Here is a 21,213-nt window from a genome sequence, read left to right as displayed (position 1 = left end):
GCTCCCAGTTTTGGTACACAATCAGCCACTTCATTAGCCTCCCTAATACACTGTTGGGAATATATTCTGAAATGCTTTATAAATTAGATAATATGTAGAATAACAAGAATAAATTAGAAAGAGAGAACCCGATGTTGAGGCACGTTATGATAGACGTTTTCCTTAGAGTAGATTCCGCCGCCTCCAATATTAAACATGCAATAGGCTTTTTGACAGTCTACTCCCAAAATACAACAACGTCAGTTTCCGTTAATCTCATCGTCGGTACACACAAAAGGAGATCCTCGAACCCGATATAAAATAGCCAAAGCCCAAAGAAAGAAAGACAAAGAGAATGAAGAGGTGTTTCTCTAAGTTTTGTAGAGAATTTGGAGTCAATGAATTTGTGGGTGGGGTTCCCTATTTATAGAGAATGAAATGGCACATGTGAAAAGTCACAATTTATTTAAATGAAAGGGTACATGTGAAAAGTCACATCACATAAATTAAATGGTGCTTGTGAAAAGTCACAACTTAAATGAAGGAACACTTTTGAGAAGTCACAACTTCTCAAATATTAGGGAATACATTGAAAATGTTTCTAATTCACCAAAGGACACAACCCTTTGTTTGGTTGGGAAGCGGTTAAGGCTCATATACCTAAGAGACATACATTGGTTCAAGTATCAAGACACAAAATCTAGATAACCGAACCGATATATTGAACAATAGTAATGGTTCACATTATTTTTACTTTATATCAAATATTTTAATCATATCTAAGATGAAAAACCAACATACATGCCCCACTTCCCAGGTCAAGGGAAAATCAGGATACATACATTGATAAAACAAATATCATAGGGTACATGCAATGGGGACAAAGGTGAAAATAATGGTTAAGGTACGATTTGGACTCTTTTAACTTTCAAGACTTGGAATCGCAACAAATGCGCCCTTCAATAATTACCATCGTTTTAATGCCGCTTATCTCCATCCAAAAAAGCATGCAATTTTATTATTGTAGATGTAGGGAAAATGGGGTTTCTGTTGAGGAAGGAGGGAGGGAGAAGAAAAAGAAGTGACAATCGGATGAACAGACCAAGAAGCAGAAATGGACTCCAACAGGAAAAGGAACATAGCAAAGTTCAAACTCAAACAACATTATATAATTGGAGTTATCAAGGACTCTGCCTGCCCGCATGTTATTATTAAAGTGATTGTACGATACTTGCACATTTATGATTACATTTATTTAATAGTTAGTCTTTTTTTTTTAAAAACGACTGCATAACACTTACGTATTTCACGATTGTAGATAGCATTTATTAGTTATATTTGAGGACTTTGATCGTAGTTTAATGAACTTTCAAACAGAATTAAAGAAAGAAATCATACAATTAATCAGAATCTGCCCGCACGAGAAAACCAAGAGCAGAATCTCCTGACATGTTTTTACGATCTTGTTGTCAAAAAAGGATGGACAATAATATAAAATCGATCGTAGCCACTTTTTGATTTTTATATACTGGAATTGAAAAGATCATTTCTTACCTTGAATGATTTAAAACATGACCATTTTGCTATTTTTTTTAATAATAAATGTAGAGCATTACAACAAAATGAACAAGGAAAAATACTCTAGCCTTCTTACACACGTTCACAGCACTACAATTTCTTTCTTCCCTTTCTTTTTTTTGTAGCAAGAAATTTATAGAGGAAATACCATCATCAGATTTTGCACTAAAAAGGGAAATATCTTTTCATCTCATCGATTATGGCTCCGGAAAAAATTGAAATCCCAACGACGCATTAAACCATCCATAACATGACTTGCCGGGTTCCGTTCAACAGTTAATGTGGCTTTTGTATTGGCTGACATGTCAGCATCAGATGAGCTCTGTATGCTTGCTGAAGTATCACTACGCACAGAAGTTCCTGTATCAGATGAGCTCTGTATGCTTGCTGAAGTATCACTACGCACAGAAGTTCCTGTGCTTCCAGTTTCCATGCCAGATGAAGGAGCATCAAATACAGGTCCCACAGATGGAGATGGATGCTCAGATGCCAATTTCTGGACATTGATTACCGAAGTGGAAGTGGGTTCTGTTTTTGAACTTTCACAGTGCTTGACTGAAGTCGAAATCAGTTGTGTCTTTAAGGGTCCACAATGATCCATAGGAGAAGCCTCCAGGTCATCTTTAGGTGAAGGCATGATAGAACTGGAGCTAACACCAGGCGGTTCTCCTGCCTGAGGGTGTCTCATTTCCAAGTCCTTTAAGGATTCAATCACTGCTTCCATAAACATCTGAGAATGTCGGACAAGTCAAAAGAAAACTCAAAGCAACAATATCATTGAATATATTGTTTTGTATACAATGTGAAAGAACATAATTTGACTCACTCTTTCTTCCTCCTCCGAATTGGATGGAAAACCTGTCAAGTCATCTAGTTGGTATTCCACATATTGATCATCATCTGAAGTAGTTGGAACATGGGGACCATATGGGTGGCCATTGGAAAATTCAAAGCTAATCATTTCAGAAGATGATGGGCAAAGATCGTCATCAATTTTTTCATTCTGCAGCAGAGTATCAAGTACTGTAATGAAACTGTAATCCCAGTTTATCTTGATTTATTTCTAAGTTGTATTACTTAATTTAATATTTTACAAGGGCGGGTCCTTTCTGCTATCAAACTCTAGCATACATGTATAGGGAGAAGGTTGTGTGGTATATATCCAAAGATGAGTTTGGATGCTGACCATTGCACTATGGATTTGTATATATTGTTTATATCCTTTTTTTCCACTTCACAATTATGACAAACTGTCTTTTTCTCTTACCATTTTCTTTTTCCTCTTAAGACAGGCAAGAGGATCACTTGGCACCATGTGAATTGGTGACCTAACAGGCTCAGTGATTTGCCCAAATGGAACAACTCAGATGAAAAATACTTCACCTTTTAGTCTTGAATAAGTAGAAGATTTTTTATTAAGGGTATCATATACAAGCTTGTGGCTCAATAATTATTATGTAGAGGGAAAAACTTAAACAAAGAAAATTTAGGATCTAAGAAAGAGTGAAACAAGAGATGTAAAGAAAATACCTCATCTTCAGATTGATCATCCTTAGAAGGAACCTGAGTCAAGTAAAAGAAACAATGAACAGACGCACTACAAAACAACATTCAAGTCAATAAGGCTGAAGCATCAAAAGCTTCATATATTTTGAGGGTCAGTCAAGTCAATCCCAGAATCCCATTCCCTGAAAAGAGGAAAATATGTCAATCTAATTATTTTGTCCACCCAATTTCCTCTGTGTGCGATGAGCAAATGCATTGGTAGAGAGAGAGAGAGAGAGAGAGAGAGAGAGAGAGATAGTTGGGTGGATGGGGATCCTGAAAATTGTTACCTAAACATTAGGCAACCAACAAACACTACTGTTGAGTTACTCTAAATTTGAATATAACTGGTTTGAACAAAGTGGTATTCCAGTCAACCTTCTGTATTGGGTATTGGTTTGACATCTAAGCACAAAAAGAAAACCAATCAATCACTAACCTCTGTCCTACTCATAGGTCTTCTAGTACGGAGTTTTGTAATGGCATCTGCTGTACTGCTTGTTGCTGGCTCTGCAACTTTTAGAAATCAATGAGATACAAGAAAGGAGCGGTTGCTGAATAAAGATCATGAAAGATATCCGTATTTGAGAGCAAAAGAGAGACTAGGTACTTGAGTCTTGCCTTTAGATGTAGCTGAAGATCCATGGTCATTACCTACTTCATGAACATTTCTCCAACCGCCCTGAGGGTATAGCAACCATTGTGAAGGGTTGTCATTATGAAAGCTGGCTGTTTGAATAACAGAAAAAATACAACCAGATCTATTGGTGTTTACCTTACCAAAGTAATCATCCATAGGATCAAAAAAGGCTCCAGCTACTTCATCCTCTGGAGGTTGCAAAACATTGTGGAAAAATATATCTATAGAATCAAAGTAGAATTGAGGGCGTGGAGAATTATGGTCACCCTCAAATTTGATAATGTTTTTGTCTCCCTACAAAAAAAAACATTCATTAAAAGATGAGCCTGACATAGCAAACAATGGATTGAATGGGAAGGTAGAGATGCCAACAAACAAAAGGGAGCTCCAACAGGCATATCTCATGCTAAGAAATTTGAGAAGACAGATGTAGAGCATATGCAGTGAATTCAGGAGGAGTGATAATTACCATATAACCCTCAAATATACGATCCGAGTGGTGGGGGCGTATGAAATCATCATCAATGGCATGCCCTAGTAAAACTGGAACAAAGCAAGAATTTGCCACCTATAGTAAAAAGCAACAGTGGAGCAGGGTAAACAACAATAAATAAGCACTGAAAAGGATAACATGAAAAGTCATTCCATTTTTTTAACATCATGAATTTGTGAACTTATCCTCACATCTACTTCTTAAATATTTTGCATTCCCTACAAGATTAATTGACTTCCCAATTTCAACATTTATGCATGACCAAATCAAAGAATATAAATTAGTTACACAACCACAAGAGCAATAGCAGGCCAAGTCCAAGAGTTTTTCAAAGGATAAAACTTTTTTTTTATAGGTACTTTTCAAAGGATAAAACTAAGAGCCCACCAACCCAATCTCATTTTCTTGACTCCCAATCTCTTCATTGTTCATTTATTACTCTTCTTGAAACTTGTGTCCAAAAATTAAAGGATGAGGAAGCCCAACTGACGATAAACATGGACAGGGTCTGGAAGTTATCATGCATAAACAAGTGCATGCTTATAACCATTAGGTGACAACCGCCACATATATGGCACTGATTATGAAGGCATTGCATTGCCTATGTGTAGTCTCCAATGGGGAAAAAAATGTCCACTTCTCAAAAGCAAAACCCCTTCGTATTTAGGTCTTGTGGCATTTAAAGAAAACAAACAACTCCATATAAAGTACCTAAGTTGGAACCCATAATGTATGACCCATTGCAACTGAACTTATTACTGGTCAATCATTGCTGCAGTGTCTACCAGACTTGGTTCAGTATGAGATACACCTTTAAAGCAGAATTGTGGAGTAAGTGCATGGGTTCTCATGCAGCCAAGAAGAAGGAGAGGATAGAAGGAGATGGGGGAAGGTGACGCAGGAAAAAATTTTCATTATCATCACCCTAAACTGGTCCAAATTTGTCTCATGGGTCAAATTATTTGATAATTTCTGTATAGTCAGATTTGGCTATGTTTTAGACAGATTTTTAATTAACAGTTAGGTCATTAACAACTAAATACAGCATAAGTTCATAAATGAATTAGAACTACAATCTCAACTCAGTCAATAATGTATATCATAAACCTCGAATATATCATAGTGTTTCCACTTTGATAGAGTAATTTATTTTGTACAAGTGAAACTTGATCAATCAAAAATAAAAATAAAAAAGTTGTCTTTAACCAAGTAGGGCAACTATCCTGAAACTTTCTTGTACATTATGAGCAAAAACATATGAAACAATAATCATAAATTCACAACACTTTTATCAATGTAATCAGCAAGAAATAAAACCCGAGAGATAGAAGCAACTCGGTTGATGTGACTAAACCTTAATGGTGTTCAGGTCCATTATGTCAAACTTCGCCTTTTTCTGAATAACTTTTCGCATGTATTGGATCGCAAACTTCACCTAGAATTAGCAAAGAGAGAAAAGATAAAGGTGATGACATTCCCTAGAAACATTTATGGAATTGAGCCTCAATCATAATAAAAATAAATGGCCAAAATCAAATAATTCATGGTGAAATCAATGATAAGTACAGCAAATACAGCAACTATTCAATCAGAAAAAAGACACTAACTGCATGTCTTGAACAACTCAAAAATGTTTATGAGTGACTGCCTGAAGCATATTTAGAATTTAATTCCCATTTAAGGGAATACATATGTAGTGTGATCTCAGAAACCTATAGGCTTCACTTGGCAAATACGCTAATAGTCAAGACTGAATTTTGATATCAAATTTCATAAAGTTTGAAGGCGGCAAGGGTGCCAAAGTTATGGTCATTTCCCAAGGAGTTTAATGGAAACAATTTACTCTATATAAAACTTTTTTTTCGCAAGTAATCAAGATTTTTCCTATACATTAAAAAAAAAAAAAACCTATACTAGGAAAAGGCGTAACTCAAGTACGCAGAGCGTATACAAAAGAAGATACCTAATTAGGAGTTAAAGACAGATACAAGGAAATCGTGAAAACTGATTCCACGGAAATCTATAACAATAGCTTAGAGGAACAATGTATTGAAAAAGAAATTTCCAAGTTCATCCAGAGTAATCAAGAATTTGACCGAATCTAGTAGTAAATTTCACCATTTCAGATCAACCCAGACCCACTAAAGACAACATTACATTCCGCCAATTTTTTACAAACTTTGCTGTCTACATGTAACGCAATAAACCAGGAATTGATCATAAAGACACGTCATAACCACCCTCGCCTCAAACCAAGTAGAGAACAGGCTTTACATTTCTGCCTCAAACTGAGTATCTAATAGTTTCCTTGATGAATTTACTTACAGTGAACTTGGGTAAACGGATCTTGTAGGTATCTACCAATTCCATCATCAAGTCAACCAAATCAGCGAAGGGACTATCAAGGACCATTCCAGCAATTGAAGGATCCTCAGCTCCATACATTAGGCTGTAAAAAACAAGTTTGTACTGTCAATGGCTGATAAAAAAAACAGAAGACCTAACTTACACAGCAAACAGTAAAGCTAAAGAACTATCAATAATTATTCAGAATGACAGCAACAGTACCTTAAAAGAAAATCCATGAACTTAAGATAGTATGTATGCAAAGATCATGCTTATAAAAAAAATGTATATGTATCAATCATTCTCCTAAGGAGGAGCTTATGAAAACTATATGGCATGGAACTGTCCCACCCCGGACATTGAATGATAAAATCAACATTTCTCGAGGAAAATTAAAATCTTCTGGTAAAAATGTAATTCCAAAATATTTGGATATGCTTCAAATGCAAATCGTAGAAAATATTGTTTTTTGATAATTACTATTCTTAGAAAAATTCAAAAGCGGGGAAAGTTTTCTATTTTCTGAAAGTTTTTTTTATAAGTAGAAGAATTTATTAAACTACGTAAGTAGGCAAGGCCCAAGTACACAGAAAGTACATAGGAGATGAACCTAATTACAAGCTAAGCGATGTGAAAAACAGCATAGAAGTCATTAAAACTCGTCCCATTCAATAAAATAGTTGAAGCCCAAAGCAACAATGTATGAAAGAAAAAGTCCCTAAACCCTTTTTTTTATAAGTAAAAATATTATATATATGTATATATCAATAGGAGTAACTAAGTATACTGGACGTATACAAGAACCTAAAGTCCCTAAACCCTTCCGATGAGCGTTCCCTATTGTCAAAACAGAGACCGTTCCTCTTGTTCCAAGTACACCACATTAAACATAGAGGCACCATCTTCCAAACAGCCACAATGTGATGATTCCCCCGAATTCCTATCCAACATACCAATAGATCTATCACCCTCCTAGGCATTATCCATGCCATACTGAGCCTCATGAAGATTTCATCCCATAAAGCCTTGACTACTTCACAGTAAAGAAGGAGATGCTCTGCCGATTTCCCATTACTTTTGCACATGAAACACCAATCTAAAATATAGAGGCCACGCTGACTCAGATTGTTGGTAGTCAACATTTTCCCATGGGATGCCAGCCAGCCAGCCGGCCGAAGAAAGCAACCTTGAGAGGAACATTACTCCTCCAAATGCACTTCCAAGGGAAGGTAATGGAAGAATGGATCAACATGACCTTATAATAGGATATGACCAAGAAGTTCTTATTCCCCGTATGTATCCAAAGCGACTTGTCCTCCCCTCCAGCCATTAAATTCAACGTGTATAACGCTCTGTAAAATTCAGTAATATCCCCCACCTCCCAATCCTAGGCAGCTCTAATAAACCTCACAGACCATTGAAAAGAATCAGTAGAAATGTCCATGTTGTCAGCCACTGAGTCATCCTTTTCCAATGCAATCCTATAAAGAGAGGGAAAAGCGATCTTCAAGGCAACATCACCACACCAAAGATCATGCCATAATCTAATTCGTGTTCCCCTTCCCACCTCGAATATGAAATTACTGAAGAAATCTTCCCAACCATTGCGGATAAATTTCCAAACGCCCAGGCCATAAGCCCCTCTTACTTCATTAGAGCACCAACCTCTTCGAATACTCCCATATTTAACATTAATGACATTCCTCCAAACAGCATCCCTTCCCAATGATACCGCCATAACCATTTTCCTAATAGTGCATTGAAGGTTCTCAATTTTCTAACCCCTAACCCACCACAAGATAAAGGGGTACAGATCTTATCTCACTTAATCAAATGGAATTTTTTCTCATCCTCTAAACCTCTCCACAAGAAATCGTGAAAAATTTTCCCCAGACTATTCGCCACCCCTGCAGGCAAAGGAAACAAAGATAGGAAGTATGTTGGAAGATTGGATAATGTGCTCTTGATTAAGGTATTTTACCACCTTTGGACAAGTAAATCCTCCTCCAACCCGCCAATCTACATTCGATCTTTTCAACATCCCATCCCACATTGCTTTGGATTTATGAGGAGCCCCCAAAGGGAGACCAAGGTCCTTCATGGGCAAGGATGAAACCTTGCAGCCCAAGTTGGCAGCCAAATCGTTTAAATTATTAACCAAGCCAACAAGAACCATTTCAGATTTCGATAAATTCACATTAAGCCCAGAGGCAGCTTTAAAGCAAGGCAAAAAAGCCCTTAAGGAATGACTCTGGTCGGGATCCGGCTCAAAAAGAATCAATGTGTCATCAGCAAAGAGGAGGTGAGAGACAGTTAAGCTACCATGTGATGAACCACCCATTGAGAAATCCAAGATAAAGCCCCTATCCACCACCGCCTTCAACATTCTACTCAAAACATCCATAAGGAGAGGAGATAAAGGATCCCCTTGTCTCAAGCCCTGAGAGCTATTAAAGAAACCTTCCGGAGTGCCACTAACCAAAAGCGAGAATCTAACAATTGTTTTCAGGGCTGTAATCGAGCCGAGCTGGTTTTTGGCTTGCCGAGCTCGGCTCGACTCAAAATATTCGAGCTCGAGATTTTTTTTTTATTTTTTGTTCGAACTCGACTCGATAAGCTAAACACTTAACTCGAGCTCAAGCTCGTCCCACAAACGAGTTCAAGTTGAGCCGAGCTCGAGCTCGAACTCGAATTGTGGATTTTTTTATTTATTGAATAAGATTTAATAATTAATAAATTAAAAAAAATAAAAAATCTAACATTAAATTTATACAACTAACAAGTAGAATCTCTATTGAATTATAAAATTTTATAAAATTTATAAATAATTAATATCTAACTAGTTGATATTTATCCAAAATAACAATATATTATATGCCTACATATATTATTAGTACATACACCTAATATGATAGCATATATCTATTTCATATATGGTTCTCACATACTAGTATATTAAATTATTAAGTTTTATCGACTAATTATTATACAAATTATAAAATATACTTATGAAGTATATTCACTATATAGACATAAATAATTAGATAACATATTATATATTTAATTATAAAAATGGTTTGCTTATATTATTAGTTACTACATATATATGTGTATATATACATAGGTGTATGTATATATTTATCAATATATGACTGAATTTTAATCGAGTCGAGCTAACAAGTCGACTCGAGCATTTGGGGTGTAAATTTAAATCGGGAAACCGAAAAACCGGTCTAGACCGGTTGGTTTCTATTTTATGAAAACTGGCCGGATCCGGTCCGGTCTCGGTTCCGAAGTTTCCGGGACCAGACCGGACCGAACCAAACCGGTTGGGAAAAAATATATATATATAAAAATTAATTTTATATATTATACAAAATATTTATATATATAATATATAATTATATATTAAATTTTTATATATACTTATATATTATATATGAAATAATTTCATATTATAATTTATAAATTATAACATAAAATGTTAATTTTAAATATGAACATTTGTAATTTGTTTGATCATATGTTATTAATATAATTATATATAAGATAATGTTGTTATAATTTATAAAATAAAAGTTTAATCTTAAAGATGAAAATTTAATTGATCATATGCTTTAAACATAATATATATATTAAATTATTAATAACATTTTATCATAAGAAATAACATTTTATTATATGTTTTTTACATTTAAAAAAAATCAAAAAATCGGACCGAAAATCGGTAAAACCGGAAGTACCGGTTTAGGAGGGTAATCGGGGGGCGTAATCAGTTTTCAAAAATACAAAACCGGTACATACCGGTTCTGTCCTAGATTTTGTCCAAAACCGGACCGGAATGGTTACACCCCTATCGAGCATAAACAAGCGAGCTTTAACGAGCCTTAGCCAAGTTGAGTCGAGTTTTGTCGGGTATGTGTCATTTACAATTCAAATGGGTATCTGCTTTCATGAGCGAGCTTTTTTTTTCACGAGTCGAGTTCGATTCGAGTTTAACCGAGTGAGTACCGAGCGGACTATCGAACATATTGGTTCATTTACAGCCCTAGTTGTTTTACAATGTTTCATTCACTGACAATCTCTTTCCAAAACCATACCTCACAAGTAAATACACCAAAAAGTCCCAATTAACATGATTAAAAGCCTTCTCCATATCCAGTTTACATAGAAAACCTAGGGTGCCGGCTCTGAATCTACTCTCCAAGCATTTGTTAGCAATGAGGAGTCGAGGACCGAGTCAAGGACTTGTCTTCCCTTAACGAAAGCATTTTGTGACTTTATACCCCACTCACCTAATGTATGGGACGGAAGTCTTTCACCTCCACCGACTTGGCCCTTTTTGGAATAAGGGCAATGAATGAAGTGTTAAGACTTTTCTCAAATTTCATTCACGAGTGAAATTCAAGAAAAACCTTCATGAAGTCCTCCTTGACAATGTCCCAACAAGCCTGAAAGAAAGCCATTGTGAAGCCATCTGGGCTCTGTGCTTTGTCTTTGTCCATCCCTTTTAATACACTAAGCACATCATCCTCTTGAAATGATCTCTCCAACCAAGCCACGCTTGACTAATCGATCGAATCAAAAACCAGTCCGTCAACCTTAGGGCTCCAATGGTATTGCTCCGTGAGAAGCTTATCATAGAAGTGGACAATGTGATCCTTAATATCGACTCTGTATGTAAGAACCCTACCTTCCGAATGAAGAACCTCATAGTGTTATTTCTTCGGTGGGAATTAGGTACTCTGTGGAAAAATTTTGGTACTCTTGTCCCCTTCCTTCAACCAAAGAGCCCGAGATTTCTGTCTCCAAGAATTTTTTCCAGCTCACTTAAAACAACCAATTTCCTTGCCTTGTCTTCAACTGAGAGGGCCCCATCATCCTCTTTTTCAACAAAATGTTGCAGCTCCTGAAACAGAATGTTCCACTGGTCATTGATGTTCCCACAAACTTCCATATTCCATTTTCTCAAGTGTTTCCTAGTTACATTCTAATACTAGAAAAGCAAAGACAAGAACTCGTTTACAGCCCCTCCCTTGAGTACAATAACAGAGAACCAGCTAAGTAGAGTGCTTATAAAAAACTTCCAAAATGCATCTCTATTGCGTTCCCTATCATTAAAGCACCTCTCGTTTCTCTCCAACCAAATACACCACGTAATACACAGAGGCATCATTTTCCATGCAACTGCCACTTGGGAGAAAGTATGCATTTGAAAGTTGGTTCAGCTTGCTAGAAAATCGACCACTGCTTTTGGCATAACCCAGCTCAGCCCAACCCTTCCAAACACTCCATCCCACAGCACTTTAGCCATTTCACAGTGAAGTAATAAATGGTTCACTGATTCCGCTTCTTTCTTGCACATAAAGCACCAATCCAAAACAATCATTTTGCGCTTCCTCAAATTATCTATAGTGTAATATTCCCTATTGCTGCTGTTCATACAAAAAAAGCCACCCTTGTCGGAACATGAGCCTTCCAAATCCTCTTCCAAGGAAAGTAAATATGGTGCTGATTTAGTATCACCTTATAGTATGACCGAACTGTAAACTTTTTAGAGGCTGTTTGTCTCCAGCATAGTTGGTCCTTGCCCTGTCTTCTTATCTCTACTGAATACAACAGTCTGAAAAAATCAGTAACCTCCTCTACTTCCCAATCTTGGGCAGATCTAGAGAAACTTACATCCCAAAGCACCACTCCATTGGAAAAACCCATCAACTCAGAAACTGAAGCTTGCTTATTAGTCGCCAATTTGAAGACAACCGGAAAGGCTCTAGACAATTCAGTATCCCCACACCAAACATCAGACCAGAATCTGATTTTTGAACCATCACCAACTGAGAAGTTGACTTGTTTCAAGAAACAACCCCAACCTTTCCTAACAAACTTCCATAGACTCACTCCATACGAACCCCTACATTCCTTGGTACACCAACGTCCCCAATCACTACCATACTTTCGATCGATCACCCCCCCTCCAGAATGCTTCCTCTTCCCCATGGTATATCCATAGCCAATTCCCAAACAACGCCTTATTAAAACTACATAAGCTATGAATACCCAAACCTCCATCAACAATCGGGCAACAAACTTTTTTCCAACTCACTGGGGGAGTTTTAATCTCCTCTCCCATGCCTCCCCACAAAAAATCTCTATACAATTTTTCAATACAATTGGCCACACCAATTGGTAAAGGGAATAAAGAAAGGAAGTAGGTAGGGATATTAGAGAGAGTACTCTTTATAAGAATAATCCTACCCCCTTTAAATAAATATATCCTCTTCCATGCTACCAACTTCCTCTCTATCTTCTCGACCACCCCATCCCAAATGTGTTTGGCCTTAAAAGATGCCCCTAGCGGTAGTCCCAAATATTTTATGGGCAGAAAAGCAACTTTGCACCCCATAAGTACTGCCAAATGATGAATGTTATGGACTTCTCCCACCGGTACCAACTCCAATTTACTTAAGTTCACTTTTAATCCAGAGATGGCTTGAAAACACAGCAGGACAGCCCTCAAAACTTGAACTTGTTCCCCAACAACCTTACAAAAAATAAGGTTATCATCAACAAAAAGCAAGTGAGATATTGTAGCAGGGCCATTAGAATTAGATCCCACTGAAAAACCCGAGATAAATCCTGCTCCTACCACTGCCTCCACCATACGACTCAAAGCCTCCATAACAATATCAAATAGGAAGGGAGATAAGGGATCCCTCTACCTCAAGCCTCTTGAACTCGGAAAATACCCACAAGGCTGCCCATTAACAAGCACAGAAAAACGGACAGTTGAAATACAATGGTTTATCCAGCCACACCACTTATCTCCAAAGCCGCATCTTCTAAGCATATACAAAAGAAAATTCCAGTTTACATGATCATATGTTTTTTCCATATCCAACTTACAAAAGACCCCCAGAACCCCTTCCCGAATGCGGCTATCTACCACATTCATTTGCAATCAACATTGAATCTATGATTTGTCATCCTCTAACAAAGGCATTTTGAGGTTTAGAAATGATCTTCTCCATCACTTTGCTCATTCTATTTGCTAGCACCTTTGAAATAATCTTATAGACGCAACTTACCAAACTGATTGGGCGAAACTCCCTCAACTCCGAAGCACCCACTCTCTTTGGAATCAAGGCAATAAAAGTGGCATTCAAAGTCTTCTCAAACTTTTGAAACTCATAAAATTCATGAAATACCTTCATCACATCCACCCGCAAAATCTCCCAACAATCTTAGAAGAATGCCATAGAAAACCCATCCAGCCCGGGGGCTTTGTCTCTCCTCATTCTACAAACCACCCGATGCACCTCAAGCTCTTCAAATGGCCTCTCAAGCCAACTTGCTGAAAAATCATCCACCGCTGCAAAGTTCAATCCATCAATCTTAGGTCTCCAAGGTTCCGTCTCACTTAGGAGAGAACTAAAAAACTGTACAGCATGCTCTTGGATCTCGGCAGGTGAGGATAGCAGATTATTTTCAAATCTTAACATCTCAATAGCATGGTTACGTCTATGAGAATTAGCCATTTTATGAAATAAGCTAGTGCACTTATCTCCCTCTTTAAGCCAAAGAACTCTCGACTTTTGCCTCCATGATATTTCTTCCCTCAAAAGAACCCTCTCAAGTTCTATTTTTACTTCGTTCTTCCTAGACAAACTCCCCTCACTATCCCCATCAGCTTTCAAGGATTGAAGCTCATCCCAAAGGGCTTTTTTCTACTGCTCAACATTCCCAAAAACCTCCTTATTCCATATCTTCAAATCAGCTTTTAAAGTTTTGAGTTTACTAGCCAAAACAAAACTGGGAGTCCCCTCAAACTGATACGACAACCACCAACTTTTTACCTTATCAACAAAGCTCTCCACTTCCAGCCACATATTCTCAAACTTAAAGTACCGTTTGCCCTCATGAATACCCCCACACTCAAGAATAATGGGAAAGTGGTCCGATCCTACCCTTGGAAATCGTTTTTGGCACAACTTCGAATAGTGAGCTTCCCATGACGATGATACTAAAAATCTGTCCAATCTTGAACCGCCTCTAGAATTGGACCACGTATACTCACCCCCCCCCCCCAACCAACGGCAAATCCAGCAGTTCCAAATCAAAGATCATCTGTGAGAAAACCTCCATAATTGTAGTCATCGAAGATAGACCCTACCGCTCACTTGGGAATCGAACTATATTGAAATCCCCACATATACACCAAGGTAAATCCCACACAAAATACAACCCTGATACTTCATCCCACAACAAGTTTCTATCCCGATCCCTATTGAGACCGTATACACTTGCTAATGCTCATGACCACCCATCTTCCAAGTTTCTTAATACACATGCCACCAAGTAATCTCTGATGCACTCATCTACCATCTCGACAACTCTACTATCCCACATGACTAGCACTCCACCGGAAGCACCGAAGAGGCTAAATAAGTCCAGCCTACAAACGAACCTCTCCACAAGCTACTAATTACATTCCTGTCAATAATTTCCAATTTTGTTTCTTGGAGGCATACGACATCGATCTTCCAACTATGAATAATGGACCTAATGCGAAGGCGTTTATTGACATTATTGATCCCTCTTACATTCCAAGACAATATTTTAGACTTCATTAACTGGAATAGCTTCCCTCCCCTTTGATCTATCCCTCCCCAAAGTACCCTCCTTATTGTCATAAGTAAAAATTTATTAATACCAATAGGCATAGCCAAATACACTGGATGTATACAAGAGAAAACACCCAGTTGGGATGCAAAAAAGATACAAGGAACAATAAACCCAACAAAGTCCTAGCCCAACAACAAACCCATCTAGGAAAATGAACCTAACAAAGCCCTAGCCCAAGCCCAAAAATGCGCTTGCCCCAAACCACCACCAGTGCACCAATGCCTATCCCACCAAACCAGATTTTGCCCATATACCAAGCCACTGTAAATTCCCCAACACACTGGTCCTACTAACAATATACAATTGATTCTATCTTCCCTCTGGTCCTCTCTCAACTTGACTACCTCCCTTACCATCATAGTTGATTGCCTAAGTAAGACGTTTTAACTCTCTACTCTTCTTAGATCTTGATTTTGTGCCAAGTACATGGCCCGCCTCTATTGCAGTGAGTAGTACTGTGAATCGGTCCTCAAATCCTTCACAGGTAATCCCCACACATTGTTGTATCTCATTTACCTTGTCCAAAACCCAATTCGATGATGACTCAGCTATATTGCTAATCAGTGGGAAAGATATTTGGGGGACAACATCTTCTTTAGACTCCACTTCAAATTGTGGAACAGGCCCTAAAAGTTCCCCCTCGCAAGGCACCAATGACAACCTCGTCCCTTCCTCCACACCAATTCCTAAAACTCGTCTCCTCCACAACGCTATTGATGTTGCCATCACCTTGGCCAAAGTTATGTGTCGACCCGCAAGATGCCTAAATAGGTACACTAGTTCCCTCCGACATGGGTGAGTGTCGTCGATTTGACAAAAAGAGCATTGGCTACGCAACTTGTTGGCGATTTCTGGGTCACCTTTGGTGAGGGGCTTTTATATGAATGAAAGAAAAAAGTCAAAAAGATTCAAATCAGGTACAAGTATTCTACATAAAATCAAAAGGTAAGTCCAATAAATTGGTGCATCTCAACCACACATGCTTGTTCTTGTAACAAGAGACTCCAATAATCAAGTAAAGAGGACTTCTATGTTCTATGTGTTGTGCACACAAATTGAAGGAAGACAGCAAGTAAATGGAAAAAACCTAGTAACAGCACCCATCGAGCGGCCCCAAAAGCCTATCAAAGAGACATTTCCATCTTCCCGCAGATATTCAACCACAGCCCTAAGATCATCCTTCTGAAAAACAGTACACAACATCAGATGGCAGTTACACAATGAAAAATGGCAATGCTGGTGAATACGTATGAGAACTCATATAAATATTCAGGATAGGTAATAATGATTAACAAAAAAAAAAAGAGGTTGCATTGGCATATGTGTAAAAGGGTGGCAGAAGTTATACCAGATAGTTTAGCCATGTGCAAGAAAGACATACAGATGCACCAATGCATTTAATTAAATTGAAGGAGTAAAAGAACTAAAAGAAGGGCATAGGTAAAAGTACTAAGAAAGGTACGATCACAAAAATATAATGCAGAATATGCTTTTAATACAGTCAAGCCCAATTAGCTAGGAACAGCACTTCTATAGCCGTAAAGGTCTAGTTGAGTGGAGTTATCCAACATGCAATCTGTGTGGCTGACTTATGAGACACTATGAAAGTCCTTTTCTGATATGATATTGCCAGCAAAATGCATTTAACTGAAAGATTTAAAAGATATTGGACTTATTGATAATAAGCACAAAAAGATACTGAAAAGACTCATGCACAAATGCAACCCTGCATGTATAGAAGCAGGTGTATTTAAACATTAATTAATCTATAGTTTTTAGTTTCTCAATTTCTCAATAAACTAGAGACAAGTATTCAATTCCCTAAAGCAATCTGCTGGGGAATTGGGCAAGGAAGAGGGAGGGAGTGAAGGTTGATGCCAATTAAGGCATAAATGGAGAAAATGTGGATTGAACACATAAATAAGAGTATATCTTGGTAAATTTATCTGGATAGAAAATTTCTTCATACTAGTTTTTTTTTTTTTTTTTTTTTTTTTTTTTTTTTTTTTTTTTTTTTTTTTTTATGAATAAGTTTCTTCATACTAGTTGCTAATGCAACTTACTTCATTCCACCCCAGGGTGACATGCTCTCCTCCAGAGAGTCCAGATCCAGAGAAATCAAGAGTGAAAACTGTAATGTTTGAAGGCAGCAAAATTATTGCAGCTTCACTCGCATCAGCCCTGCACCCACTGCCAAGACAATGTACTGTCAGTCAATTTCAATAAATTAATGAAATGGTATAAAATATAATGCACCACAGGCAAGAGCTTTATCCAAAGAGATGATAACATAGCTAAAAAGTTCTGAGTTTAATACTGAAGAGAGCAAGGAAGACATATTTGTGGTCAATTGTCCAATGGTCCCAAGAATGGTACCAAGAAAGCTGCAGCGATTTTATTAAAATAAAGTTAAAATCTTATAGTTGCAGAAAGAGATCCTTTTGGCTATCCAGCAACGTGTCTGTCACGTGTGAAGCACCAATCATGTTTCTGAAATAGTAATTCAAGTGGTAGCACAGGTGATCCAAGAAAGAGTAAACTGTCATTCCTTCAGACCATAGGGAGCATGTCAAAGTGATCACCAATCACATAAGAGGTTTGCAAAATATTGTGGTCAGAGAAAAGTGGGAAGATAAAAGGTAATAACCTTTTAGAAATGATCCCAAACACAACACCCATTATGCCATTATAGATGTATTCTTGCATGTAGAGTTCATATACATATTGTACTCTTAACTATAAATAATAAGAGGATGCAAACAAATTAACGGTTTTTTTGGAACTGATACAAACAATCCAATATTCCCAACGATTTAGTGAAAAGTTTTGCCATTTAGAGGATTGTTTTGCCAATTGCATTGTAAATTTCATTTCCACACACAAGGGGCAAACTGAAGATAGGTGTCTTTTCAATTGCAATTAAAATGTCATGTTTTTAAAGTCTGAAATGCCAACAAGAACTGAAGAATTTAGAATTGAATGAAAAATATTTAAATCTCTGTCAGCAGCATTATTCTCCAGTCACAGAATCACCTGTTCCCATGGCAGTAAATCACACAGGGCAGAGGCTTTCCTTCGGGACTAACGATAGGCACATAATGACTGCATTGAAGAACATCCCCCCGACTGTTTTTAACCTGCAAAATTTCAAAGCCCTATAAATGGAAAACTTGCAATAGCATGTAATTCTCAAAACTCACCAAAGGATGTGCAGGATATAGTAAAAAAAAATTATTAAAAAAAAGCAACAAAACTCTAGGCTTTAATAGGGTGCTTATAGCAAGTATAATTAGCAAGGAGTTTAATTGTGTAGACCTTCAAGGCTAACCATTACTAGAGAAGGCTTGCAAAAGGTTTCATTTTATTTTGGATTTATCCCTACCTCACCATGTGATAATCTAGTGACCCATGGAATGTAGGCATTTAAAGGGCAACACAATCGTAAGGGAAAAAAGGCCCCATCCTCTTCTTCTGCTTCCACACAAGAAAACTGATACAATACACAAGGTCAACCCACTTTTTTTTATATAAGTAAACATAAGGTCCAACCATAAAAAACATTTTCCTTAATCAAGTTATTGACTTAATAGTATTGTGGGGTGTACTGACCAGAAAAGGTCCAAGCAAACATCTGGACTTATACTTAGAAATGACTAGTTCATGTTGCAGTTGGACAAATTTAGGAGGTATTCCACAAATCACAGCCCTGTGGAAGATGGTTCCTATTTGTATCCTGTGGTGCTTATGGCATGAGCAAAATGACCGGACGTTCGAAAACAATGAGCGCTCATTAGAGGAACTTTGATCAATGTTTGTTAGAACTTTATTTCTATGGGCCATAGTTGTAGATTTTAATGGCCTTGGTTTTCATGACTTTCTTGTTTCCATTTCTTCTTTCTAGATGGGTGTTACCTCTTGTATATCACCTTGTGTACTTAGGTTATGCCTATTCTTATTAATAGAATCGTTTATTTATCAAAAAAAAAAAGGGACTCCTCCTACCAGGCAGTATGGGATTTCGTTCTTCACCCTCTCATATTAAATTCAGGATATTACCTAAACATTGCTAAGTAAAAGAATCATCTATTTATACAGTTTCATGCAAATTCTATTTAGCTAACCTTTCTCGGAAAGTTCACAAACAAGCAATCCTAACATATAAGCATACACCATATTTCAATAGGAGCATACAAGTTTGAATTTCCTAGCTTCAATGGATTTTTTCTTTCTATTTCATGAACAAGTTTGGATCTTACTGGTGACTATGGTTATGCTCCTTAGAAGATCAAGAGGTAAAATAAGACTGGATCCTTACCTCCAGATCTTTCCTTTGATACCATTTCCCTTTCAGCATGAACTCTTGATCTAATAAATCGTCTTTCGGGTCATATTCAGCTCTGCAGCCCAAGATGGAAAGACTTGTGATCATTTAAACAAGTTGAAGCATATTTTAAAACGTTAAGCAAAAAATGACAACCAGCTCGCTTAGGTAACCAGAGGTTGCATAATTACGGTCCTAATATCCTCAAGATACCCTTACAGAAGTTCATGTAACTATAATATTATCATAGATGCAGCATTACGTATAACTCAAATTATAGCCAAAATTGTGCTTCTTTTGAGTGCATCACGGTAGGAAACGTGTCCATTCGGGTATGTACCTCAACAAGTTTACTGATAAAAAAAGGTTTCCTTTTTTCCGCAAATTTTCAACACAAAAGCTCTAATAAATTCCGAGTATTACAAGCCATCTCCTCTTAGATGCTAGACAAATAATAGAACAAATAATAGAACAAATAATAGAACATACTTAAAGCGAACTGATTTCAAACATAACAGCCATTTCACTTTAAAGCTAATAGCTCGTAAATTCGTAAACATAGGATTACATCCCAGCGTACAGCCATGTAACAACCTACAAGTTTGTGGCGGTGAAATCCTATGCTTGTTTTGCTGCCTTCCACACATACATAGAAAATAAGTCTTACAAGAAAGAAGGGTGCCATTCAATTGTCTGGGACAGTTCCATATAGTTGAATCGGGCTAAGTTGTGTGCAGGGTTTCGTTTACCCTAGCGTCCCATACCCAAGTACCCAACCAGACATCTTCAATTTACTTTCCTACCTTTTCACCTCAACCAAACGGAACGAGAAGAAAAAGAAGAAAGAAAAGAAACCCCATCTACAACTTGAAGAACAGAACAAAATCACCAAAACTATATCAGAAAGGAGGAGAAAAAAGATGATTGGATGTGTTGGTTCTGTTACCTGGGTGGCCGAATGATAAAGTTGACGAGCTGCTCCATAGATTCAAAAAGGCTTAATACAATTTTATCTCGCGCAGTTTGTTTCTACAATAAAACGGAAAGGAAGACGCAGAAAAAGAAGAATAGAGAGAAGGTTCTTGATGGGTAGCGAATCATTTCTTTCTTTAAACAAAATAAAAAACCAACGAAGAGGCGAAGCAGGAGGACCAGCCTAGCGTTTCTTCGCTTGTAAACCAGAACAAAATGATTATTATTATTATTAATTGTTGCTGTTGTTATTCTCTCTCCTCTGACTCTCCTCCTCCCGGATAGACGGCTATGCACACGTGCGAATGCTCGAACATGTTTGCTTTTCTCTGGGCCTGGTGGTGGGACTATGGACATTTTAAACTGGATCTTATTTGGGTCTCGGCCCAAATGACGTGAGCCCATTCCCATCTCTATCTAGACTCTGTTTGGATTCCGATATAAGTTGAGATTATTTTAAATAAATTGAATAAAATATTATTATATATTATTTTTAATATTATTATTATTTTAAAATTTTAAAAATTTAGATTATTTATTATATTTTATGTGAAAATTTAAAAAAATTATAATTATGATATGAGATAAAATGAGTTGAGTTGAGTTTCGAATCCAAACGGCTTAGTTGGAAATGAGCAACATTCCAACCTAAGA

General features: G+C 37.2%; 1 protein-coding gene across 1 annotated transcript; it reads right to left on the bottom strand.

Annotated features, from left to right (window-relative positions):
- Positions 1-1,529: 1,529 nt before the first annotated feature.
- LOC109005908 lies at positions 1,530-20,762 on the bottom strand. Its single transcript, XM_018984998.2, has 14 exons — positions 20,534-20,762; positions 19,582-19,663; positions 18,300-18,403; positions 17,330-17,456; positions 16,354-16,448; positions 6,561-6,684; positions 5,590-5,670; positions 4,212-4,310; positions 3,878-4,036; positions 3,724-3,784; positions 3,542-3,612; positions 3,088-3,120; positions 2,384-2,560; positions 1,530-2,287 (listed from the first exon to the last, which is right to left on the bottom strand). The coding sequence occupies exons 1-14, from the start codon at positions 20,569-20,571 to the stop codon at positions 1,748-1,750; spliced, it is 1,791 nt and encodes a 596-aa protein (XP_018840543.1). The 5' UTR covers positions 20,572-20,762; the 3' UTR covers positions 1,530-1,747.
- Between the last annotated feature and the right edge of the window lie 451 nt (positions 20,763-21,213).

Source organism: Juglans regia, chromosome 12 (assembly GCF_001411555.2).
Source record: "Juglans regia cultivar Chandler chromosome 12, Walnut 2.0, whole genome shotgun sequence".
Taxonomy (NCBI): domain Eukaryota; kingdom Viridiplantae; phylum Streptophyta; class Magnoliopsida; order Fagales; family Juglandaceae; genus Juglans; species Juglans regia.
Note: the sequence above shows the minus strand (reverse complement) of the source record. Positions and strands in the feature narration are given on the sequence as shown.

Excerpts from the sequence above, each read along its gene's own strand:
- LOC109005908 (XM_018984998.2), bottom strand. The coding sequence starts at position 20,571 with ATGGAGCAGCTCGTCAACTTTATCATTCGGCCACCCAG. Across the intron at positions 19,664-20,533 it reads TTTATCATTCGGCCACCCAG|AGCTGAATATGACCCGAAAG; the intron begins GTAACAGAACCA and ends CTTGGGCTGCAG. Across the intron at positions 4,311-5,589 it reads TGGACCTGAACACCATTAAG|GTGGCAAATTCTTGCTTTGT; the intron begins GTTTAGTCACAT and ends TTTTTACTATAG.